Source organism: Dendronephthya gigantea, unplaced genomic scaffold (genome assembly GCF_004324835.1).
Source record: "Dendronephthya gigantea isolate DGI-Jeju-01 unplaced genomic scaffold, DenGig_1.0 000027F, whole genome shotgun sequence".
In the NCBI taxonomy this organism is placed as follows: domain Eukaryota; kingdom Metazoa; phylum Cnidaria; class Anthozoa; order Malacalcyonacea; family Nephtheidae; genus Dendronephthya; species Dendronephthya gigantea.
In genome coordinates, this window is record NW_021163037.1 from 36483 (window position 1) to 62740 (window position 26258).

At 37.1% G+C, this 26258-nt stretch overlaps 4 protein-coding genes across 10 annotated transcripts; 2 read left to right on the forward strand and 2 right to left on the reverse strand.

Moving 5' to 3' along the window:
* Window positions 1-142: 142 nt before the first annotated feature.
* On the forward strand, window positions 143-7660 carry LOC114523325. Of its 4 annotated transcripts, XM_028544213.1 has the most exons (7): window positions 143-322; window positions 3261-3836; window positions 4123-4388; window positions 4800-4990; window positions 5204-5410; window positions 5962-6767; window positions 6811-6939. In XM_028544213.1, the coding sequence occupies exons 1-7, from the start codon at window positions 267-269 to the stop codon at window positions 6842-6844; spliced, it is 2136 nt and encodes a 711-aa protein (XP_028400014.1). In that variant the 5' UTR covers window positions 143-266; the 3' UTR covers window positions 6845-6939. The 4 variants fall into 4 exon arrangements, with proteins under 4 accessions (XP_028400014.1, XP_028400011.1, XP_028400012.1 ...); XM_028544210.1 differs by having other exon boundaries at window positions 5962-7660; XM_028544211.1 differs by having other exon boundaries at window positions 5204-5404; window positions 5962-7660.
* A 36-nt stretch (window positions 7661-7696) lies between these two features.
* LOC114523336 (28S ribosomal protein S31, mitochondrial-like) lies at window positions 7697-8941 on the reverse strand. Its single transcript, XM_028544227.1, has one exon. It carries the CDS (start codon window positions 8939-8941, stop codon window positions 7859-7861), a length of 1083 nt encoding a protein of 360 aa, XP_028400028.1. The 3' UTR covers window positions 7697-7858.
* A 97-nt stretch (window positions 8942-9038) lies between these two features.
* Window positions 9039-14640, forward strand: LOC114523332 (RNA-binding protein 41-like). 4 transcript variants are annotated; one of them, XR_003687004.1, is made up of 9 exons: window positions 9039-9134; window positions 10399-10456; window positions 10622-10795; window positions 11191-11386; window positions 11532-11754; window positions 12068-12342; window positions 12988-13132; window positions 13657-13918; window positions 14205-14640. XR_003687004.1 is itself a non-coding variant. In XM_028544220.1 (8 exons), exons 1-8 carry the CDS (start codon window positions 9119-9121, stop codon window positions 13758-13760), a joined length of 1191 nt encoding a protein of 396 aa, XP_028400021.1. In that variant the 5' UTR covers window positions 9039-9118; the 3' UTR covers window positions 13761-14640. The 4 variants fall into 4 exon arrangements, 2 of the variants coding, with proteins under 2 accessions (XP_028400021.1, XP_028400022.1); XR_003687005.1 differs by having other exon boundaries at window positions 14276-14640; XM_028544220.1 differs by having other exon boundaries at window positions 13657-14640.
* A 91-nt stretch (window positions 14641-14731) lies between these two features.
* LOC114523277 lies at window positions 14732-25506 on the reverse strand. The gene is made up of 14 exons (XM_028544153.1): window positions 25389-25506; window positions 24661-24839; window positions 24149-24391; window positions 23912-24024; window positions 23491-23721; window positions 21214-21326; window positions 20626-20930; window positions 19966-20268; window positions 18805-19010; window positions 18349-18549; window positions 18025-18191; window positions 17353-17484; window positions 16138-16396; window positions 14732-15246 (listed from the first exon to the last, which is right to left on the reverse strand). Exons 1-14 carry the CDS (start codon window positions 25474-25476, stop codon window positions 14796-14798), a joined length of 2991 nt encoding a protein of 996 aa, XP_028399954.1. The 5' UTR covers window positions 25477-25506; the 3' UTR covers window positions 14732-14795.
* Window positions 25507-26258: the final 752 nt, after the last annotated feature.

Consider the following 26258-nt stretch of genomic DNA (forward strand, 5'->3'; position numbering starts at 1 on the left):
AGCTAGACCGCTGTAGGAGACTCAGAGAGTGAATATTTATATATTTATGCCAGAGGTCAAGATAATTATGTTTGTCCAGAATTTTAAAGCTCAGTGTTCCCGAGCAGTCATTTTTTACATTCCAATATGGCCGACGAAATGGCAGCATGATTGGTAGTATATATCATATCATATATATGTATGTTTAAGTGTAAGAAATCGTTGACAATCATATTATTTTCGTGTTTTAAAAAATTGGGATTCTAATCCGGCTTTATGGTGTATTAATGGCTGACTGTGCGCAGTGTTCATTTGACGACTTCGACCTGGATTTGCTGCGGAGGTATTCTGACTTTATCACTTTATAATTTATACAGTTTGTTTAAAAAGTGTGCTTGGAGTTTATTTTATATTTATTGCTAATGCCAAAGCATATTTCATTATGTTTCAATATTGCATATGCTTAGTTTCTAACTTCTTGATCTCCAGAAATTAAATAGTGTCAACAACGGGCCCCCCTGGAAACCTGACTGACGCAACCCAGATTTAAAATAGCTACTAGTAAATATATAGCAGACATGAAAATTGCATGCCTGATATCTAAGTTGTACAACACAAACTTTCCACACTGGCTGCTAGAAATCATTTTGCTATGCTGATATATGCAATGGTGAAAATGTCATTTACTGGCTAAAAAAACGAGTTACCAGTGACTGTGGTGCCATCACCGTTTATCATCCTGGGCATATAAATAATGCTAAGGTAGGCAAATTCTGCTAGCAAATTAAGTAACCATGTTTTTCGGATTTCCAGGTCATTTTTGCATTTGTTTATGTAGCTACTTTATAACCTTTAGCTAAAGTTGCCTACCTAAGCATTATTCACTTTTAAAGACTGTTTACATGATCCTGGTTAGCTGAGATTCAATGAAGCTTGAGATGACTTTGAAGTACAAATAAGTCTTTATGACATGCACATGCTATTGTTGGGGTGATTACATGATTTCCAGGATCATGATATATGCTCATTCCAATTACCTCAAAGTCATCTTGCACTTTGTTGAATCCCCGTTAATTGGGATCATGTTAACAGCCCTTAGTATGCCCTTTAAGTAGCATTGATTAACTGTTGAGGCTGGGGTTAAGAGCTTGATGAGTAAAGTCTTGCTTGAATTTTGATTAGTTTAGCCAGGTAGTAATAGACCTGTTCTGGCTGTTCATACTTAATCTTGTGACTGGTCAATAGATCCATTGTCCTATACAAGGTGGATAGATCTATTAAAATTCAATTTAAGACTTGGAGCAATTGCAAATAGCATGTCATACAAAGCTGGTCCAAAAAAACTTTGTCTTAATTTATTGCAGTTTTATGAAAACCCAAATGTTAATTATGCACTAGCTTCTATTAATAATAATAATAAAAATGGATGAGGATGATTATAATCGAAAATATTGTCCCTTTCATGCATTAATTATTGAAACGATTGGAAAACGCCTTTCGCCTTAGTTAGCGCATTTGCTATCAGCCTGTGGTTACGTTACATCGTTTTACAAACATGACTGCAAGACCCCGAAAATCGTTGGCTTCGAGTAAAATGCAAACACGTGTGCTATGCGCTTATGGCTATTTATGTAGCTTCAGTCCAGACAACGTAATCGGTCAAATATTTGTCACTTGTTTTTACGATGACCTCTAAGTGCCTAGCATAGAACATGACACATCATTTTACAGCAAAAACGTGTTAAGGCGTGGCCGTACAAGAAGTATGCGTAGCCCGTGATTTTCTGCAGACCGTGAGTCAACTGGGCCCTTCAAGACAATTCAAGTTGACACTCGAGAAATTTTTATGTGAAGGCTGTTGCAAAGTTTTATCAATTTTATGAACTAGACATATAACAAACCGTCGTTTCGTTAACTTCTCATTACACTTTACCGAGGTAGATTGCCGTAGATCGCTTACTTGAGGTGATACCTGCCAGTTAGTTCCTTGCCATTACTAACAGTGTCAGCACGCTTCTTGCTGCCGTCATCTTCGCATTCTGCTTCCATCAACTTTTGCATGCAGCCACGTCCTCTAATCGCTATTTCTCGCGACCGTTTCTTCTGATAATACACGCGTGCAACGTTTGAGCTGTGCTTTTGGTCTTCTGATATCCATTTCTGTTCGTTGGGAAGGAGAGTCTTGCAACTGTGGGTCTCGATAATTTGTCTGTATCGCGTCGGATGAATGTACTTTCCAATTACTTCGAAAACTGAAACGCTCAAAAGCTTCGTCAGCTGTTGAAATTGTTTCCCATTTCTTTTGACAAGAACATAATCGCAAGATGGTTGAAAAAGTGGTCTGACGTAAGTTATGTACTTTCAGTCTAAAAGCTCAATACTTTTGCCATCCAAATTGACACTATCAAATCCATACCTCTTCGCAGTCTCCTTTCTTCTAGGCTTCTAGCACTTCCAAACAAGCAAGCCAGTTAGATGCTGGTATGTCATTGGGCAGCAACCTTTTACTTTTAGAAATAAGTAGGATGCAACGAGTCGGGTGGCGAAGGTTAACTCAGCAGGTTTGACCGAGGCAAAACACGACATATACACTTCTCTAAAACGGACTCGTAACGCTGTTGGTGGAATGGAATAACGCATTGAACCTCAGAAAGGGTAGCCCAGCTTCTACGCGATTCCTGGGTTTCCACGTCTAACGAGGTCTTCCAGTTAGCTCTCATATCTTTCGCTAAGCACTTCCTTGCTCTTTTTACATAGACTTCAGTAACTGCGAAGTTTTGAAGAACACTAAGAGGACGATTGAATTTGCAATAGGCAAGTAAATCGGAAATGCTTGTGATGTACGCGATTTGACCGGATTGCCCCATGCTCCATTTTTCCTTTAAGGCATCGATGAATTTTGGCAACAATTCTTGGGATCCTAACATGTAGTCGATCATATTCACAGAATTTAGCATTTCTTGTTTTTCTGTAGTTTTCGCTCCGCTACAAATCACATTTGCGCCCGTTTACGTTATTGTGTTAGACATTATAGGTTTTGCTACTACGTGCTACCTCAAAACCTCCATTTCTTATGCTATATGATACTACACGTACTATTAACATTTACATAACAATTCCTTTAAAATTTACGACCATAACACTATATATTTGCGCATACTATGTAAATGACTGTTTACTTACGGTTGGTGTACTCAACCATACGTTAACCTAAATTCCGCAACACGTATTTTTCTCAACAAAAGTAGTTATTAAAAAGAGTTAAATTCTAATTTCTTCAGGGCGAATTCACAAGTTGAACCTCAATTACAGTCAACACCTAAGCCAGATGGCCACAAAACTGTTGAGGTATTTGCGCAAGAAAGACCACAACCGTCCAAAACATCTCAAGTCGAATTAGAAAAGACAAACAGTAAAACTACAACACTTCCTGGAGCTTTACAGTCCAATCATTTATCACGTCAAGCTGCCGTAGCATTACCTCCAGTACAAAGGCAACCCATTCGTAAAAAAACATACTCTAAGAAACTTTTTCTAACGCCGGAGAATTGGGAAAGACAAGTTCCTCGACAATTAGGGAGTATCACGAAATCTGATCGTCGTGTCACCGTGTTCGCCGTTGTGAAAAATTTCACGCCACCGAAGCAATCAAGGGGCACTGACTGGTATTGTCGTTTTGAGTTGGTTGACCAAACACTGTATGGTAACGATAGCTACCTACGATGCATGTGTTTTCAACAATCTGCACGCCATATACCGCTGATTTTAGAAGTTGGCGATATTATCAAGTTACCAATCAGAATAAAGTTGTATAAAGGCTGTATTCAAGGACAAACGTATGATGACCATTCTCCTTGGTGAGTACATTTTCATTCTAACATACAGTAGAAATAGTGTACACAACATTGCTGACTGGACTGTTCCTAGGCTCCCCTAGGGGGGAGTCGAGGGTGGTTGGACGACAGGCATAAAGCATCCAAATGGGAACTTAAAATCGAATATCTTCCTGACATGGGAACAAGAACTTATCATTACTTTTTCACTCTTGATATAGTCTGTAGTAAAATTTTGATGTTTTATTGCCCGTCTTTGTTAATAGATAACTTCGCAAACATCTTCTGATGATTGTATTATTTATTACAGGATGACTTTTGATGGTCAACCTGACCAGCCCGTTGTCCCACGATATTCACCTTCATCTAAACCCATATTCACAAGGGCAGACAAGAAAAAAGTCGAAGAACTTAGATCGTGGGCTGTATCAGTTGGCATTGCTGATTCAAAAAAATATGTTACCGTTTCTAGTCTAACTGAAGATTTATACTTTGATTACATCTGTCAAGTCATTCACGTTGATAGTACAGATAATGTGTTGCACGTTTGGGACGGAACTGAACCTTCTTTTAATGGTAGGTCTTTATCTGCACCATCTCTTTCATTGCGAATAAAGCGTAGGAGATGCATGGTCCCGCATGGTTTGAGAAACCACATTTACTGGTATAGCTGTTGTCATTATGCTAATTTTTTTCGATTTTTTGTTGTTTATCAACCCCTGCCGGACCTCTCAGTGGGGCAGTGGTTACCCCGGGTAAAATAGATAAAAAAAGAAAGTTGACTGTCTCCGTGTGGAGTAGGATCCCAAAGGTGAAATCACACTCCCGGTACAACTCATTGCCCACATTCTTACCCGCTTTCCTGCATTGTAGCATTGTTTACCCGCATTAGCAGTTCGCATTCGTGGGTTATTTACCCGTAGTACATTTGCCATCGGAATTTGGGTGTATCAACCCCAACACCGTATATTATACTATTAATTGCAGGTCTATTAAGCGATCGCTGCAACGCGTTTGTCGAAACAACGAAATGGGGTAGGAAAATCATAGGACGATGTGTGAAGATCCATATATTTGGCTGTGATCTGGAATCTACTTGTAAAAATGGACAGTACATATTGATACATGGCTTACATTTTTTTCTTAAAGACTACAGGCAAGATGACGTTGTTGAAAAGGTATAAATTAAATATTTGGTTATTACCTTCTCTCTAACACTCTCTAACACGCCTAAAAACACTCTGGGTAAATTCAGTAGAAACTGGCTTAGAGTACAGAGGTGTCAATTAGGGACATTTAGGGAAATATTTTTTGAAATCTACAAAAAAATATGGGCACTTTTTGATGAAATGAGTGATCGAGTTTCCAAACCCATATTCTCTTCATTGTAGGTTCCTTTCCTTGCGCTTCATGATAGAATGTTATCCAAGGGGGGAGTAAAGATACTAAATGACGATGAAGAAGATGTCGTCAAGATCCTAGAACGGCGAATGAAAGCATTGCCTGCATCACCCACCCCAGAGTCTAATGACTCTCCTAATGTCGCTGTTACTAACCAAAAGCATCCTGACGCAGGGACTGCCCCACCGAAGGTACTGGTAAGCCGTGTTAGCAATGTTTGTACATATTTCAAATCAGTTTTGGTTTGTGTGTTGTAATATACAGGGTGTCCCAAAACTATTGCATTGTTTTGGGTCATTTCAATAGTTTTGGGTTTTTGGGACACCACACCCTGTATAATGTTGATAATATATGCGCCGTACTATTGCATGCGAAATGTGGAAATGACGAGTCATGCTCATTACGACTTTGTTAAATCAAATTAGGTTCACAGGACTCAAAATGATACCTAAATTTTTTTTTCTATTTTCTATTTTCATTTCTATTTGAAAACATCACTGATAACATACGACAATTTCGAAATGATACACGCAAACGCTAGAACAATTGTAGCGGCACACAATGTATCGGAAAACATACGATTTGATCCTGGGTATTCTTGTATATTAGTGGTCAAAAGCCGAGCAATAATGAAATTGACCAGTCCCTTTAACGAAGTTATACCTCCGCCGTTATTTTGAGCTGGCTAAAATATTCAATAACTGATAAAGATGTCAGCTTGTTTTGTACAAATATATTTTGCATTTAGGGAAGACACTTGCCTGATCGAGGAAAAGCAGAAGGGGGTAATTCAAAGAAAACTGAAATTGACGATCGTGAGGCGAAAGCAACCGTTCAGAAAATTGAAACTACAGCTAATGGGAAATCGCGTGTTGTTAGGCCTGGCGCATCGAAACGGGTGATAGTAAAAAATATTGTGATAGAAACTACACCACTGCCTGCAAGTATTCCACATGTTGAACAGACAAAGGTGTCATGTGCTAATGGATCTAATATTTCAAACTCTGCAAAGATCAAATGTAGTAACAACAAGTCGCGATCACCGCTGGCTGGTGTCTCACGTGATTTAGGTGGCAACCAGGCATTGGAATCACGTGCTGATAAGTCTGATGGGCCATATCAAGGAAAGATAAATGAAACAGTTCCCAATGAAACGAGAGAACAAATTTCGAACGATGCAAGTGCCGATTCTTCCGTTAAAGGCACTGTTCTTGGTTTGAAAGTTCGACTCGCCGATATTTTAGGTAATGCTTGTACCAACCCGACAACGAAATCATGTACAGTAATTAAAACTTTTCTGATAACGCCGGAAGCACAGAGTGTCGATGTTCCATCTGGTGTTTCAAAACAGACAACGCAATCGCATGCTGATGTTTCACCGCATATAGTCGATCAAACCTGTTTATCAGTTGCAAACCAGGCGGTTTTAAAACGAAAATTCAGAGTAGAATCCCCTGAAGGTACCAACCAGACGAAAAGACTGCGTATAGAAGACTCACTGCGTACAGAGATAACCTTTGCGAATCGCTTGTTCAAAATTCGAGATATAAAGGATGGAAGCGTGCCTGTGAAATTTTGTTGCTCTGCCACAGTGAGTTTTGTCATGCCAGACGAACCTAAGCGATTCGTAAAATATGTTTGCGTGTCGTGTCAAAAGCGATACGAAGTACGTGATGTCGTAAATATTGTCGATAATCCAGATTTTAGTGCAACCGTGAAATGTATCAATCCCAATTGCACCGCTTCTTTGAGTCTTATTATAGAGTTCTCGCTCATCTTGCGCGACGAAACAAGTTTCGTGGACGCGATATCGTCGCCATTGGTCGTCAGAAAGATGTTTCCCGATGTGGTCGACCCGCCGAAGTTACTTACAGACGAAAACGTTCAAACGATTGTATCGCGCATTTTGAAATTCTTGATTTTGAAAGAATATCGCATAGTGTTTGAAATAGAGCGCTTTTTACGCCCAGACGGCAAGAGTGTATGTGTGCTTACGAACTTGGCACACGTACTCGAGCCAGGGAAGACAACAACTTCATCAGGAGAAGAAACGATGGAATCCTGAGGCAAAGTAGGATTGTTCGCTTGTTTTTACGTACCTACCTTCGCTGAACAGTGTCAACGTTGCGTAAACTTACTTTTTTACAAGGAACCTGGACAGAAGGAGTTCCGTATAGTTTTGTTTTATTTTTTGTTGTAAATTTTTTGTTACTTTTTCAATGCCATGTTTGTTTTCAAACTACGGCTATTCGATGTTTACAAGCTAAACAAGTTTAAAAACGTTTTCTATGTGTTCGAGTATTATTAGGTGCTATAAATTTTAGCTCGAAAAAATCAGCGAAAACGTTTTGTTGTAAAGTTGCTTTTGTGTTTTCTTTTTAATCTTAAAATATAACATATGTAACGAAATGTAAATTTTTTATAGAATCTTCAAATTAGTTTTCTCATACATTTCTCTTTTTGTTACTTATTGGGCTTAAAATACGTAATGTATATAACAAATTATAAAATTCTTCTTTGTTAACTAAGTCGGATTATACTTTTGTTTCAGTTTAATAATATTTGTGCAAAATTCAATTGAACCACTATGTTCAGAGAAAAATAGTTACTGGATACATACTACAGACAACATTTACTCTGTGCAATTATAGTTGGCCCTGTTCATCAGGCATGTTCTCAAAATAGTCTCTAAACCATTCAATATGTTCATACTTTTCCTGAACACCCAAATGAGGATTCTGCTGAAGACCGGTTACAACCAGTTCCATAAACTGCCGAATGTGGCCAGTCTTTGGGAAGTCACGCAAGAGATGTTCAAGAAATACATGTTTATCAAAACTAATGCCTTCTTCCTCTGTTTTACAAACTTCATTATCAATAGGAAATGACCATTGTCTATTAATGTTATCCATCAAGTCATGGAAACCACTTTGAACTGTTACAGACATGCCTAGGTCTTTGACTTCCTTCTCAGCCATTTCTTGGAAAATGGTCTTGTACAGAGTAACATCTTCATGTGGCCAGTTTCCTTGTACCTTTGCAAACATGTGAAATCGAGGCCCACTTTTAAGTGAACTTCGAGGTATTTTCTTGCGTTTGTCTCTATCACGAAACTGTTGCTGCTCTATGTTGTATGCTCCTTGGATGGCAGACCTGCTTTCAGGTGAGATCTGTTGGCCTACCATTACTTCATTTGCAGCAGATCTGTCTTGTTCAAGAATAGACAGTGCATCTTTCAACTTGTTTACATCAACTGATTGCATCAAGTTTCCATCATGATCAATATTCTGTTCAGTTGTTTCAATGACTTTTTCCTCATGAACAGGAACTTCTGTGGGGTGATCTTTGGAAGTTCTCATAGTAGAAAGTACATCTGCTATTTGGGTCACTTTAATAGATTTCCCTGTTTTAGTATTCTGTTTCACCAGCTCTTCTTCACCTATATTACTCTTTTTAGGCGATGTTTTATCCCGAAACAACAATTCTTTCAACCTTTCTATGTCAGTTCTTTTGTCAACTTCTTCCTTGCTTCCATTTCCGCTGATCGAATCGACCTGGTCTTTGCTCAAATACAACCTGGTTGATATATACCTATATTTGTTTAAAAACAACTGGCTAGCTGTAATCTTAGGTGAAACTGAATTATAGATGTATGTCGGGCGGGTAAGGAATTTTAGACCACGAAATACTGTACATTTTAATGAAAATCGAACCTTCCAAGCCGCCATTTTGAAACTTGAATTTTAAAACGATCAATTGAGCATGCAGTGTTATTTACTAGCGGTAATCAAACTAAATTTTACCAAAAAAATATAAAAGTTTAAAAGTGTCGTTGAATTTTAAAATTGCTGGAAGAGAAACGTTCCGAATTTACTACGAAAGAAAAGCAATTTTTATACGAAGACATGGTTGGAGGTTCAGGTATGGAAATTACAGTTAAAAGTAATTAAGGATTTGCATGGAAGAAAGAATAATATTTTTACTATCGATGTTCTGCTTTATATATATGTAATACTTTATGTAATATGTATAGCTATAAAATATTAAAGTTTATTCCGAATAGATTCATTGTCTAGATAAAAATATTAACAAACACACCATCAAATTTAAACCATATTTTGATTCAAACTGAATCATTTTCAGAATATAAAACTTTACAATATGAAAACTCTAAATAAATATCTTCATTCTTGTTAAGCTTTATTGCCTGAAGAATATTCAAATTGGTTTATGGTCGTTTCGTACTCTTGTCATTTCGTACTTCTGCCGTTTCGTACCCAGGCCTGGTCGTTTCGTACCCAGACATGGTCGTTTTGTACTTAGACATGGTCGTTTCGTACCCAGACATGGTCGTTTCGTACCCAGACAAGGTCGTTTCGAACTTTACACATGAGGGACTTAATGAGCTAGCTTTGCAAAAACAAGAAGACGAATATATTTTATTTAAGCTCATTTCAACTGCCGAAAAATATATCCGTGATCTGTCCGTTTATTTTTTACTTATACAACTGAACACTAACTAACAATAATAATAATAATAATAATAATAATAATAATAATAATAATAATAACATTCAACTTTAGCAGCACTTTCTAGCCTCCCAACACGTGTCGCACTTTGGAGCGCGTTTTGGAAATCAAAGACATCGCCAACAGTCCAACACGCGTACAAGACGAACACAGATAATCTTCGGTTAGGTCTTGTAAAATTTTTAAATCTCTCGGAGACAGGTTCTCACAACAAGAATGGTACCACATGCATTCGGCATCCTTCGCAAAAGATCAGTCGAATTGTCATTGCATTGCAGACTGCAAGTACCACATGGCCATTTGTGCTTAAGTGTGCGTGTAGACTTTCGGACCATTTTCAAAACGATAAATTTGAACTGCCGAATGAAGAACTTAAATGTTGCAATACAGAGTTTCAAGTCAACAAAGAAAGTGGTTTTTATCAACGCTTTTAATAAAAACTGAACTGATTGCAATAAAAGCAGTCATATAGCGTTTGAGTACGAAACGACTAAAATCGGGGTACGAAACGACCATCAATTAGAGTACGAAACGACCAGGGATATGGGTACGAAATGACAAGAGTACGAAACGACCTGACACCTTTAAATTTGAATAACCTTCATTTTACAACTGCTCAAACTATGAGCTGGAAACTGTTTAATGTTCTCTTTAGTCAGTGGAAAAACATTCAAGCCAGATCCTTCTTCATATGAAGCCACAGGTATCCCATGGTAAGATTCCAATCAGCTAGTACATGAGAAAATGATATTTGAGTTCTTTGATGAAATTTTGTTTTATAAATTGCAATGTATAAACTGTGTGTTCTCTATGGCAATTGGAATTTTTTGTAAAGTGAGACATGTTTATTTTGCTAATTTGCACATTTCTTTCTAAAGTGGAAATCCACAGCGGTATAAGAATCGGTCAGTTATGCGAATGGTACCAAATAAAGAGGTTCCATGTGAAAACCAACAACTTGGTTTACCAGGGAAGGGAACAAAGTCAGAGGCTGAGGATCATTTACAAGAAATGTTAAAGACACAGCTCGATACAAATGTTACATTTCACGGGTGAGATGTGCAAGATGCAACTTTTTTTTCTAAATATATAATGCATTTTGTACAAACCATTTAGTTCAGTAAACAAGGTATTTAATTCACTCATAATCCTTTTAATCACACAATTACCTATGTATATATTATTGTATGTTATGTGTTCCTTTCTTCTTTGGTGGTATATGGTTATTTCTTTTTAAATCACAAACATAGTGTACGAACATACTGTAGTGTGTGACAGTGTGTTTATATTAAGTGCATTGTTTAAATACACCTAAATTCACAGATTTAAAAAAAGAAGTCATAAATAACTTATTGGTGCTAGATTGCATCCACTGGCCTATATAAGATGATGTCTCAATTAAAACAGACTTTGTAATGATAACAAACTCGAATTGCTTATTTTTAAGAGCTTCAAGAAAAAGAAAGGCATTCACAGAGCCTATCATACACGATACCTCTCAAGAGAAAGCAAGTGGTGTGATGACATTGAGTGACTACAACAAGTTTGATACATATCAACAGAAAGAAGCAGAATTCACTCAACTAGGTTTGACAGGTGATGAAGTTAAATTAAAGATGGCAGACTATGGTCTGTTGAGAAAGGTATTGTCAAAAGCAGGTTAATATTGTTCCTAAAACATACTTTTATCCAAAAATAAATTTATTATATTACCCAAAAATTGAAACATATCCTTTAAAGAGAGTACATTCATGTATCTAAACACTCCCCTTTATCCCCTTTGTATAGGATTCCACACGAAGTAATTATGGGGTTAATCCTGAAGTAGAGCACGACAGACGCAAAGCCATTCAGGACAAGATAAAAAGCAAAGAACAAAAACTTTCTCAAGAGATCTCATTCTCAAATGTACGAAAAATGAGTCGGCATGCTATGGAAGTAGAGAAATCCTTGAACAGAGGAACAGAAAAGTCGAATGCATTTTCGCATCTTCTTCATTCCGAGCAAAAGTGTAAGTCGTTCGTCCATATTATTGTTTTGTTTTTTTACACATTAAAGCATCCCATTTTCATATGGAAAATGCAAAAATCATCCCTAATATACAATATGTAATGTAAATTCTCCCATTTTTTCGGGTTGAATTGATGCGCAAAAAAATGGGTGCGCAACGTTGGGACGATTGCGTTGGGACGCTAAGACAATTAATACTGAGACAATACTGATGAATAAAATATTTTAGTCGATTTATTAATAAACAATTATGCAACTATAAAACATTGAGCAATATTAATAAGATGTTTATGCATTTTTTTTCTGAATTTTAGTTGATCCTGCCCTTGACGAAGTTTTAAAGGAATATAATGAAAAAAACAATTCCATGAATTCCAATGTTGAAAGAAAAACTCTCGGTGTCCAGGAGAACGTTATTTGTCTTTCTGACCAACCCGATGACGAACCAGATGATGAATGTACAACCGATTCCTGCAGTGAACGTATTCTTCCTTTAGACGAGGAAGTTATAAAGAGACATCGGCTGACGTTGGATGATATTCGCGCGATTCCACGTTTTAAGGATTATCAGCCCGGTTCTCCAAATGAGGTAAAGCTTGGCAACCAAAGTATGAACCATTCTTGCGCACGTGCGACGCGGCAGGAAGTTGATATTTCATGCATCTTTTCGGTTTATAACACTGTGATGTAACGCTGTGAAGGAATTTTCGACTTAATATCTTGGTTTAGAATTTTGTTGGCTACACCTTGCAAGGTATATCCAGTTCCGTTATTGAAAACGTTTTACAAACAGAAGTAAATCAACGTAGTTATTAAATCATGGTTAATCCATGTATGCACACGGCCAATCACATTGCATGTATTTCAGTGGTCTATATTCTTCACTATGTGGACCTAAAATAAATGTGTTCTGTATATACCACACCGAGCCCACTAATGAGGGTATAGTACGAAGGAAAACAACAAAGATTCATTGGTATTGATCTCGAAATAGAACATACTAATATATGATACAATAATTGTACTACAGTAATCTGTGAGTATGTCATACAACAAGCAAAGCAATATTTTTTTACCAATAAAGAAATCCCTCGTGAATAGAACCGCGGTCTTACTGATAAAGACAATAGTCACTTGGGTCAGTGTAATAGAAGACTTCTCGAATTCTTCCCAATTATCCCACGCAACCTTTGTCTGTCCTATCTAAATTAAATGTATCCTTTAACTTTTATAGGTTTTATACATAAAGAACCTGAGCAAAAAGGTATCAGAAGCTGACCTCCATGCGCTGTTCAACAGATATGAAGATGGTGTCCAAAAGTTTCATATTCGGTTCATGACAGGACGCATGAAAGGCCAAGCTTTTGTCACATTTGGAGGTTAGAATCATATGCATTATACATTCTAGCTGTAACCGTTTTCTGCTCTGAATTGTGCTTTTATAAACATGGAAACATTAATATTATAAAGTACTAATTAATATTATAAAGTGTTATTTCTATCCTAGAATTTCATCTATCTGAAATCTGAATATCCATCCATAATTTAGTCACTCGTTTACAACCATATCCAGAGACGAAAATCTCACCGAAAAGAAAGATTTTAATTCTATTTTCTTTTTAGAATGACAGCAGTATATTATTTACATGCAGGTTTCCCTTTTATCAAATGCATGCTCATTCTTCATAGAAGTTTGAAGTTCGTGAAATAGTTCTAAAATACATGATTGGAAACCCACTCGTGTTCTATAAGTCATATCGATAAATACATTTAACTTTCAATTGGGAAAACTGCTATACTACCGTATGTCCGAACACAAAGAACGTGCTTATTCCTTTCCTTGTCCGTAAAATCAGTGATGAATTTTATTCAAAAGAACTGTAGTTTTTCTCTATATTTTAAGATAAAGACGTTGCAATTCAAGCATTCAATCTGGTTAATGGATACGAGCTATATGGAAGACCGATTATTATTCAGTATGGCAAAAAGTGCAATAAATCTGCATAAAAATACTCCACTGGAATATCTGCATGTCATCACTGACTGACAGCCCTCGAGGTCAATATAACCTACGTGACATCGAGGTCAATATAACCTGCGTGACATCGAACCGTACGAACGTAAAGTTCGTATCGAGAGCAACAGGATGGTAATGCTTTACTATGGTATGTTAATCAAAGTGACGTGTTTTCCCATGCTGCCAGCCGTATTTTTTACACCCATCCTTTTGTGGCGTTTACGCTTTTGACAACCGACTTTTTGTGGCATGACTGGCATCCAACATTTATATGTGACATCCAACCTTACGTGACATCCAACATTCTATGACATCCACCTTATGTCCCTTCCAACCTAGCTCGTGTGACATTCAATCTTATGTCCCTTCCAACTTCGTATGACATCCAGTCATATGTTATACTTCCAACCTAATTACCTTATGTTCCATCCAAGCTTTTGTGACATCCAACTTTACGTTCCATTCTTCAACCTCATGTGAGATCCAACTTTACGTTCAATTCAAGAACATACCTGTGTGATGAAGGACCAGGGGATGTCGAGACGTGGCCGTGTCTTACACGATTCTCAAGTGTGCACAAATGTCATAAGATTTCGAATTTGTATCGCATTGGTATTGTATTGCAGCCAAAAGAATAAACTTGAAAGGCGTGATGACTAAAGTTAAATGCTAATGTACGTGCGTGTGTAATTGTGGTCTCTGATTACCTTTTTATGTGGGAATAAATAGCAGATCGCTTTGTATATGTTTTTGTGCAACATGATATATCAAATTATCAATAAGTCGTTTTTATGATTTTAAAGACTTGCAAAAATGGTTTTAGTCATCTGACGTGATTTTTCATTAACTCTGTCTCTGTAATTGTAAATGACACAAACAATTAAATCATTCGACAATTTCTGATGTATTTATTCAGGGTGATTAAATAAAGTCAGTCATAACTGAGACGTATATGATTGCACAAATTAACTCTGCAAATTATAATAACTTTACATGGAAAAGGTCTTTACTAATATCTTTATGAATTACCCAGAAATGGTTGAACATTCAGAAGGTTCATTCATGGTGAACCTAGTGAGATTCAGAGCGGCTTTGAAATCTTGCCAATCAATCGAATTCCCAGCAGGACCATCACACAGGTTTCGCCTAGCCATAGCGACCATCTTTTCATTTGTGAGTACGTGATTCCAAATATTCAGCTGACTAACAGTCATAGGTAGGTTATAGTTAGGTGCCCCACCACTCCAACTCACTTGCGAAGAAATACCTCCTAGAATGAACAGTCCAGTTTTCATCATTGTCTGACCTGGAAGAATGATCTTGCTGGCTGAAACGAGCGTTCTTCCATACTTTAAAAGCTGCATGTTTCCAGAACTGCTATCACGCGCAATACTTAAGTAAATCCAGCCGGTATTTTCGGGCGCTTCCAAAGGTTGTAACTCAATGCGATTACTTGGAGATATTGATCCCAAGACCCTGAAAATCATAAGAAAGTGCGATTTGTGACAACCGCAACGGTTACACGAGTCAATTTTATGCAGGGTTGGGGGAGATCGTTAAGTGAGGAGGCGTGGAGTATTCATATATTCATGTTAGCAAACCGAAAAAACTATTAATTTCAAAAGAAACTAATAATGCTGAACGTGAATATATGAATATTTGTGCCTTTATATGTAGAGAAAATGGATATTGCACTCTTGTATGAAGATTTCAACGTTTCGGAATCAAATCTTAAAAACTATAGAGACATCACTATAGATATTTTCTTAATATGACGCATGCGCATTAATATGACGCATGCGCACTGAAACTCTGCGACCATGTATAAGAAAATCGTTTGAATAATCAAATCGTACTAACGCCGATTCAGGTTTTAGTATCAGTGAAAAAATTGTCAGATCAAGCTCTACCCGAGAACGTTGCAATAATAGCGGCTTTCTCACAGTTCAGAGCAGGCTGACGTCCACCGGCTAAGTAGGCTGTTCCTTAATTCACAGTTAATAGAATATACATGGTTTGGAGACCATATAATACTACAATACAACTCATTAACTATGTTGAGGTACATTTATGCAAAAAATTGTTCCTTTCTCATTACATGTCTATTGTATTTTGCACAGATAAACTAATAACAATCTTATAATTAACATATTTTTCAAGTCAAGGTTGATGAGCTTAGCAAGACGAATGCCATTGGTACGTTTGGCTAAAATACAATAGACATGTGACGAGAAAGGAACCATTTTTTGCATAAACGTGGACAATAACATAGTTAATGAGTTGTATTGTACTTTTATTTAGTCTCGAAACCATGTACATATATTCTATTAACTGTGCTTAATTGGACCGTTATTTAGCTCAACTTACCAGTCATAAAAGTCAGCCATTATCGAAGGTTGTTCTGCTGTTTTGTAACGTACAGATAATTCTAACACGTAGTAAGCGTCAAGTTGCGATGTCAGGTAGGTATATCCGAAGACTTTAAATAGGTGGTTCAAATACTTTTCTTGGTAAACAGGTAATTTTAGCCAAACACTAATTGTGAAGGAGGGGAATGTATATGGCAAAGGAAATGACCTATCCAAATCATCGAAGGAGGATCCTTTGTACGTCAAGTCATAAGAATCTAAAGACAAGCATATTATCGTACCATTAAAGATAAACAAAAATGACACATATATATGAGAAGACGCAACTGCTAAATTTAGACTTTCTAAATTGATTTGTACACAGTTAATAGAATATACATAGTTTGGAGACTTAATAGAAGTACAATACAACTCATTAACGATGTTCTTGCCCTGGTTTATGCAGGTTCCTTTTAGCTCTTGACTTGTTAATTGTATTCTAAAAGCCAAACCTACCAATGGCATTCGTCTTGCTAAGCTCCTCAACCTTGACTTGAAAAATATGTTAATTAAAAGCTTACTAATGGTTTATCTGTGCAAAATACAATATGACATGTGATGTAAAAGAAACAATTTTTTGCATAAATCTACCTCAACATAGTTAATGAGTTGTATTGTAGTTGGAGTTTTTTGTTTCCAAACCATGTATATTCTATTAACTGTGATTGGTATAGTTAACGTAGACTATAACTATAGTTTAATTAAAGGTGAACCCGTAAGGGTTTAATGAACGAAGACTATGGGATGACCAGTAGTTTTATTATTATCGCGGAAAAAACTGCAACGTTGACTGTTGATACGTTGACACTCAATTGGTTTTTCTGGCACGGTTAAATTGTTACGCTAATCTAATTTGATGCCGAGTACGGTTGCACACGAGTTTGGTCGTACATATCAGATACAGGTTTTTGCGTTCGCCCATGTTTAGTGTGTAAACGGAGAAAAAAACCCACTTTCATTTAAATTGAAGTACGGTTTTCTAGACTTTTGTGACATTATCTCGCATGGGAAATCTCGTATAGGTGCGACATGTGGAAAGCATTTCTAAAAAGATTGGCCATTGGAAATTATAAATATATAATAAAAAATATAAAAATATAAAATATAAATAAATATAAAAATAAACATAAATATATAAATATAAATATAAATATAAAAATATAAATTTACAAACCCGTGCATCTTTTGTTCTTATTTGGTGACATACCAGACGGGCAAGTCAGGATACAATTATCGCCATCTTGTGCATATTTGCAAGAAAAACACTCCGACGGAAGTGGTGTATCCCCTGTTGATTGACGACAACCTAAAGGGGAAAGCGAGTGAAGCCGGCGCATACGACGCGATTTTTGTCGTTCGATTTTAGTCGGCCGATTTTTGGCCTGATTCACACTAGCTCCTAGGAATCGGGGGCCCATTGCATGGATAATACATGCTCAGAGAAATTACGGCAGCACTAGGGGTGGAACTCCCATCCTGCAAAAAATAATGTAGTACCAATATAGGTAGGCACCATGGGCCGCATGCATTCTTTGCAAATAATTTTGTTACAATGCCAGGAGAGTGAAGAATAAGATCCGTGAATGTGACATTTTCAGACACTAAAGGTTGAATGACCTCGTTTTAGGGTTCCCAACTCCAAAGGAAGGAATCGTTCTTCGTTGAAATAACGACTACGTTATTACAACCCTGTCAGAGGCATATAAAATCGCATTTTAGAGATGAAAAAATTGTTTAGCTATATATAGGGGGACATTTTTCGATCTGTAGACTGTTGTTTAACATTCTACTACTTATTTGTCTTGTACTGAATCACCAAATCGTACAGTAAAAACAAAGATTTTACCTTCAATTGCATCGCAAGCTTCGTGGCATGGCTTTTTGACACACAGTAATCCCTCGGCGTCTAACTCAGTACCTCCCTTGCATTCTTGCACAAAACCAGAACGTGGGGTAACTTTTATATCCACGATTGCTACATCGTCTTCCCCATTTCCGAAGGTGTAAAATCGACTATCCACAACACGATGCAGTTAACTACAGTAATAAGTGATCTCTTGCAAGATTAGTACCGCGATTAGAATTCCCAGTGGCAACAAAATGATAAACTTTATAACATGCTGCGTGTTTTCCTGGTATAGCGTCGTATAAAGGCTATATTTTACCTTGCAAACGCTCGTCGAGATTTGAAAAATACTCCCCTGATTCACTGTAGTCTTCCTCTGCCAAAGTAAGAACTCCGTCCGAGTATGTTAGAACGAGTCCAAATATGGAGATTTTACTGTTGGATAAAGTACCACTTCCACCATTGGAGAATGCATTGAACAAATGAAATTCGCCATTCTCATCTCCTGTAATCCATCTATTGCGACTAATTGAAGATAACGTGAATTTAAATATGTAAATTTATCTTTCGTCTCGGAAAATTCCCGACTCGAATTTCGAGGGCCCTCCCATCGTCGCCATGCAGTAAGCTATCGGAGAACTATGAGTAGACTCTTTTAAAGTTTTTTTAATAAATTGTTGTATGAGTGGTATACGAATTATGAGTAGTAAACTGTAAAGTAAGCAATAATAATCTTGATTGGTACGGAAATTAGTAACGACATCTTGTTTTAATTCTTACATTCGTTTCATCAATCTTGACATGGTCTTAGGAATGTTGCTTGAATTTCCCCAGAGATCAACATCCATGTCAAAAATAACGCGAAATACATGACTATCATTGGAGATTTCGTCCCAAGTTGGAATGGCCAGTGAATCTTCGAGATTCAGTGTTTCACATCCTCCATCACCGGCTGGAAGATTTCTTTCAGTTGCTGAAACTGGTCCCTAAGAGGAAAAATACATTATTCATAAATACATGGTCTTACTGCGGAGTCGAAAGCAGTACGTGAGAATATTAAGCTACGGACGAAGCTATTGATTTACCGAATTAAATTACTAATGTGTATTTATGTGCATTACCTCAATTCAGTATGAAAAAACGAGAAAGTGTAATTCTATTTTTGACGAAAAACGGACTGTATATACGTCCAAAAAAGGTGTAATTCTATTCCTAAATTAAAGCCCAAGCAATAAACCTAGGCGCTCCTGTAAGTACCTAAATACATAGCAACATATAAGCACCCTTTTAGCCAATCACAACCAAAAAAATACAAGATAAAAAACTTCTGATTTAAAGGTGATCGATGTTTAGCCGTAATGCGAACAAACGCTTTGAGTTTGTTTACATTTTGAGCTGCTGCATGTGTATAATCTTTGCAACACTATATCACAATTTTAGTTCGGTATGGGTCTGAAATAAAGAATATGGCTTCGTGTCAAGAAATATGCGAAATTTAAATAATTTTTAGGTGAGCGAACCCGGCATTCTTAATAGTCAATCGATTTCTTCAAATAACTGACCACAATCCATCAAAAAGTGCGGATAACACTATCAAACAGGTGCGGACAAATTTTGCACGCATGCATGTTGGGCCTTGTAATTAGCTTGCCTGCAACAGCTTGGCATAAAGCCAGCCAGGTTTTCCGCTAGGCCAGTTTATTCGCGAACTGAAAAAGATTTGGATTCCAAGTAGATTCTACTTTTTCACGGTGAGTCAAGTTTTCGCAAACCGGATTTTAGATATCGCTTCGCTTAAGTCATGCACCGCCTGTCAGCGATGGTGATGATCACTGAAGAATAAAGTGTTTTGTTTAGTTGTTTTTCGTATAAATATTTTCTTCAGCGACCACCAAAATTACATCGCCAACTCTCGCTGAATAATGAGCTTGCTTATCACACCTCTTCCATGTACGATTCTATAGCAGCTTTTAAACTTGTTCGACGTTGTTTCAATTTATTTTCCAGATCTTCTCTGCTTTCGTACTCGCAATAAGCCTTGATGATAGCATTGTCAACCGTTCTGTTATAGTAATATCTTCCTGTGTTTCTTTCTCTTCCAAGTGCTGCGCTATTTGCTTCACAACCCCAATTGACTGTTGCATCTGGAAATAGATCAGCTGCGCGAAAGTCAACAAGGTCAGTGATTGATCCCATAATGAACTTGAATGCCTTGGGGTAACTATTAATGCTGTCAAGCCATTCCTAAAATCATAATTAGAGATGGAAGCTGAGGCAAATCTCTGCCACAACTACATCTATTTTCCCTCTCCGCCCATAATTTTCCTTCAATCAACGGGAGCTCAGAAACAAGGAGATCCTCTGGACCTTACTCCAACATCCCAACATGCAGCTGCTCTCCCTGCATGTGAAAGCATTTCCAAAATGTGTCCATTATAGGGCGTATAATCACTTCAGGGAACAGTTATATATACAAGTGAATTATTTATTGATAATCAGTGAATAATGATGATAGTTTGCTACTACGAAAAACTTCCATCGCTTCTTCTCAGTTTCTTATTTTCAACTGTCTAAACGTGAAAACAATAGGAAAATACTTACAACAAGTGTATTTTTGAATGTTGGAGAGTACACGTCTGCGACTGCTGCTGCTATCTTTTGAGATCCCCCAAGCGCTTGGACTGAAGTTGACATGAATTTTTCTTCTGTTTTTGCTTCGGCCCCAATACGAGTGCTGCTATACGCACCAGCACTGGCAAAAAGACCTTTATATTCTACTTCAGCTTCAACAGCAAACTCCTGTTTGGATGATCTCGACAGGCCACTTTGCAGCTTTCGTATTTCCAACTGTCCGCCGAATTTTGCCGATTTTATATAATGAGTCCCCCATCGAGATATGAAGTCACCTGTAGAATGCGACACTTTAGTAAATGCCGGTTGTGCATCTAGGGGTAAAGCTAAGTCCCCGCCCTGGCCACAAGTATTATGTCAATTTGAGAGAAGCTTCTAGTTTTTTCTAAATAATCTCTAGGAGATTACATAAAATTAGTAATGTAAATGTAGGAGCGGAAGTTTCTGTTGCGGTATATTCTTCTTAGTTCAAATTAAATTAAAAGATGCTTACAAACAGTCTTTTTGTACATCTTCGATTTTTTTATTAATGTCAATCAATATTTCGTTGATACTTACTGAATTTAGCTGGCGCACCAGGTTGAATGAAGGATGGTGGTAGATTCATGAACTCGTGAAGAAATGCACGCGAGAGATCTTGAGGTTTCACTTCATCTTTGAATATTTCATATCTTAAATGTTATTAATAAATATTAATCCCCGAGCCGGTGCGGAGCACCGTGCGAGGGTACTAATTCCGCCCGAAGATTAGGAATTACACCCGGAACCCGGGAGAACATAGCGGAATCCAAAGTCGCCCAAATGTCATGGACGTTCAATGGTCATGGTACTTGTGCGCACGCGCAAAATTTGAACGAGTGACGACTGGCAATTAGCAACTTGCTAATTGGCTAGGACGAAACGTTCGTGTTTCAGTGAAAAACGTCAGCAATTTAACTGTCATTTTGCAAAATATTTTTTTTAAAAAATGTTTCGAAAACACAATATGAAATGTGGAATCAAATAACAGATAAAACACTGGGAAGAGTTTAAAATATTATCAGAACTGGAAGAATTAGCGGCGAAAAGGAACAACTGGTTTATAATCCTTGAAATGGTAGGAGTCTATTTTGTTTATTTCGAGGTTTCTTTCGTGTTTGCTGTACGAATACATTTTATGAGCTTGTACAGTGTGTCGTTTTGCTCGGTTTTGCGAAGACGTGACCGACTATTTAAGGCTTTACATCATCGTATTAACTTCAAAAAGAGTTCTTAAAAGTGTATTTTGGAGTTTTAATACAACAAATATCACTTTAAAGGTTTATAGAGTCGACTGTAATCACTGCATGAATTTAATAATCAAAAAACAACATTCGAAGTTCACTGTTTGGTGATTTATACTAGAAATACATGCATGCAGCAACCCCTCGCTATTTCAAACCAAGTACACAATTTCCTGAGTTAACCTGACCTAAACTTATATTATGAAATGACACAAAACTCAAATCAGTCTTAAAGTTTCCATCATTCAATACAAAAATAATCACAAAGCTAGTGTAAACATTGCCCGTTCAATTTTGCTGCATTATACCATGCCAGCAATTAAGTAACGGTTTAAAATCGAAGTTTCAAACGATTAAAACAGTACAAAATCTTCACAGACAAAGAAAAAACTTCAAATGTTATTTTATTCTGTAATTGCAGTCAACGCCGGCGGCTAAAAGTTTCAGTATACTTTATAAATATAGTGTGTATTTTTGATACCAAAATTCAAATTACACTTTCAAAAACACTTTTTGAAGTTAAAGCAAAGGTGTAATAGCCCTTCACAGGTTTATGCGTTTGCAGAAAAAGCTGAAAATTTAACAAATGAACGATTGAACGGCATACAAAGCTGAAAAGTATACAAATACGGCTCATTCTTACCGCGAAACAAGTACGAGATAAACAAAGTAAACACGTACCCTTTGTCTTTGAAAACATTTATAAGCTTGCAGATTATGAATTATTCCTCTTACACGGCTTTGTTTTGACTGTATCCACGTTCATCTTTGCTATCTGTCATGCTTCATATATCTTGTTTCTTCTCGTTTTACTTTCTTTGCACAAAGTTTATGAAACGCTTTTACAAAAATGTTTACGAAATGACAGTTAAATTGCTGACGTTCTCATTGAATTACAAACTTTCTGTCTTAGCCAATCAGAACGTTCGTTGATTACCAGTGCAGTCTACACTCGTTCGCATTTCACGCATGCGCATAAGTACCATGACCATTGAACGTCCACGGTCCACGGTCCACGACATAGAATTTGAGCAACTTTGGATTCCGCTATGTTCTGTCACAATACCCGGGTGTAATAAATCTCCCAGCGGAATTAGTACCCTCGCACGGCGCTTCGCGCCGGCTCGGGGATTATTTGTGCTGTTTTGATGTTTTGAAGGTTTAGCTATAATGTATTAACTCTCTATTAATATAAAGTATTAACTCTCACTTAAACTGTGAAAGTCTATAACTTAATGCAACGGAAAGCAGCAGGAAAACGGGTGATTTCACTTCACCTTTACGAATGTATTTGTTTCCAAAAAATTTGAAACATCAGCTATCGGCTTTACATTTAGGACATTTCATAATATTGAAGGTTAGGTCTGGCTAGCTCAGGAAATATTTTGCTTCGTTTGAAATGGCGAGGGGTTGCTGCATGCATGTATTTCTAGTTGTTAATTTTGAATGATACTTAAAATTGTATAACATGGAAGAAAGTCATAAATTATTTAAAACAATGAAAAACTATTATTTTGCAAAAGCCGCATGCAATTGACATTTTGTGCGGATTACATGCAGCATATACCATTACCTGTCCACATCAATGTCAAAAATTGCAAGATTATTTTGACTATTCGAACTGGATGATGCACCATAAGCAGCTTTAGCTCCAGCGTATAACCCAAAAAACGACCCTGAGATGCCAGCTTCTGTTTGCAGATACGTTTGGTATTCTTTTCGCGAAGAGAAGATTTTCATGTGTGAGCTTGTTTCGTATATGCCATGAACGCTCATTGTGTCAGGCACTTGGAAGTCGTCATAGCTACAAAAATTAAACAAAAAACTGAACTATTTGTGATGCTCTTTAGCGCTTAGTCCACTATAAATCAAACAAAATCTGAGTAAAGGGGATTTAAGAAATTGTGTCCCAAGATTCTAAAAACAGTTCTTCAGCAAATTTTCACTGCCAATTCATATAAAAATAATTTGCAAAATATATATAGATTACTTACTAAAGACGTCCACCACAAGAACGTTGTATGATACTCATTTTTCTCGACTCTGGACTGTATTTACCACGACCATCAAAGCCAACACCAATAAATGCCGCTCCATCAATCATATTCTGCGGCATATCGAATATCATAAAATAAATTTCATTTTTGCATGCATGTATATTAATTTTATGCAATAACATCCTAGTGTTTCAAAATATCTCCAGAAACAGTAAAAGGTAATCACAAACACACCTGACAAGCAGTTAGGACTTCTAGAGATTGATAGCAAGGATCACCAGGTTGGTATCCAGTCCCCCAGCATCCATTCATTATCATAGTTCCTATTCCTGCAGGATATGTGTACACAGGATCACCAACTTCCTTGCTGCTCGCTGGGGAACTATCGCTTTCTATTTCTGCGTCCATATGATATCCAGGTGGTAAAAACATATCCTCATTTCTCCAGCCTTTCTCAGGGAAGACATTCAATTTTATCTTAAAAAATTAAGGAATATATATAATTATATAGCCTACAATACAATTTACACTACGATTAGACAATTTTGAAAGTTGACTATCCTGCATGTGAGACAGCGAGTGTTTGCTACCTAAAGAAAGAAAGTATGCCAATGCACTCCGTTGTATACGCACAAAACACAGCCATTTTATTACCCTTTCATTTAAAAATGCCTCGATTTTATCATGTGTGAGGCCAATCCGCTGCACTGTATATAAGAAAGAAACATGCAGAGCCATTTAATTACCCTTTTATTTAAAAATGCTTCCGATTTATTATGCGCTCCCTGGATATTTGCTAATTGCTGATCGATCGCGTCTCCAACAACTTCAACACCTTTTTCGATGACGGCCTCTTGGACCTTTTCATTACCAAGAACTGCAGCAACAGCTGCTGGAGTGCGTTTTGATCCTGTCGTAGTATGATCTGAAGGAGTATAGTTTTATATATACGATTACATAAAATATGCCTAAATTTTTACTTCGAAAGCTAGGGTTTAAATTTTGCAATTACATGCACCAGGAACGTTCCGGTAAAAGAAATTATTGCCTCGGTTCAAGTAGGTATTACTGAGCAATCTAGCTGAGAAGGACAAAGATTAAATGATTGAAATCAGAGGAGAAACCCACGGTACATTATAACGCGTGATTCCGCCAACTACTCAGAACTTATATATATACATGGGAGAGAAAGGCAATGAAGGATTTAAAGGTCGTAACGACATTGTTACAAGATCAGGAAATCTACAAGAAAATTCCAACCAAAAGGTGGAATTGCATGGAGGTACAAAAAATGCTGTTAAGATTATGAAAATCGGACAACATTACTGAATTTAAGTACTGAGAAGTTAAGTACTAGTTAAGTACTTGAGTACTTGACTATATATTTAAGTACTTGAGACTACTTCATGCACTCATGCATGCAGCGCAGTTTTATGGTACACCAAAGACACACAAGGTATATATATATATTTACCTTTCAACAATGTAACGTCGTCTCTTTTGTTGATTTTTACCCTATTTTTACCATCATGTTTCTTGGGGTTTTTTTCGTACCGTTTCATTGGCCTCTTTTGTTTAATATTCACGCTGGCGCTGTATTTCGATTTAGCTGAAATGCAAGTATTTTCTTAGTACGCGGCGTTGCAGTGCAACTAGCTTGCTTCTAAGAATGCAGAATGCTTCTAAGCCTTTTTTATCAACTAAGAATAATGTCATATATTATAGTATTGTCCTGACCTGTACAAAGCTTATCGGATTTAAAAAGACATGCATTTTCAGACCTGCATGTGCGCGATCATTGTACGGATTTCAAGGATAGGGGAGAGCGCAAATTAAAGTGGCGTGGAAATTTCGTAAATGTATGTACATGCATGAAAAGTTAAATCACAGTATTCGCTGCTGGAGTAATGACAGGCCTTCATTAGCTTAATTGTGTAATTGAATTGTTTAGAGGCCGATTACATCGTGATCGACTGGGCTAGCCCAGTTTGCTGAGCTAGCCCTGCAACCACGTACCCAGGGTTTTCCCTCTTAGGAAAAGCTCTGGGAAAAGCTAGCCCATGAGTGATTTCAGTATGATATTTTCAGCAAGCCGAGTTGGCCCTGGTAATCGACTAAGCGTTAAAACTTGGTTAGTTATCGTGTTTACAAAAATCGTCCATTTTCCATCATTGGGTGGTTTTTTGTAACTATGTGCAGTCAGCACATTCATACAATACGACGTTTAAAACAGGCCTTATTGTAAATAAATTATTTAGAAAGGCATATAAGGAGTTCATCAATTTACAAACGGTGCACGAGAAAGTCGCGCCTCTCTGATGTATGAATTCATGATATAACTATA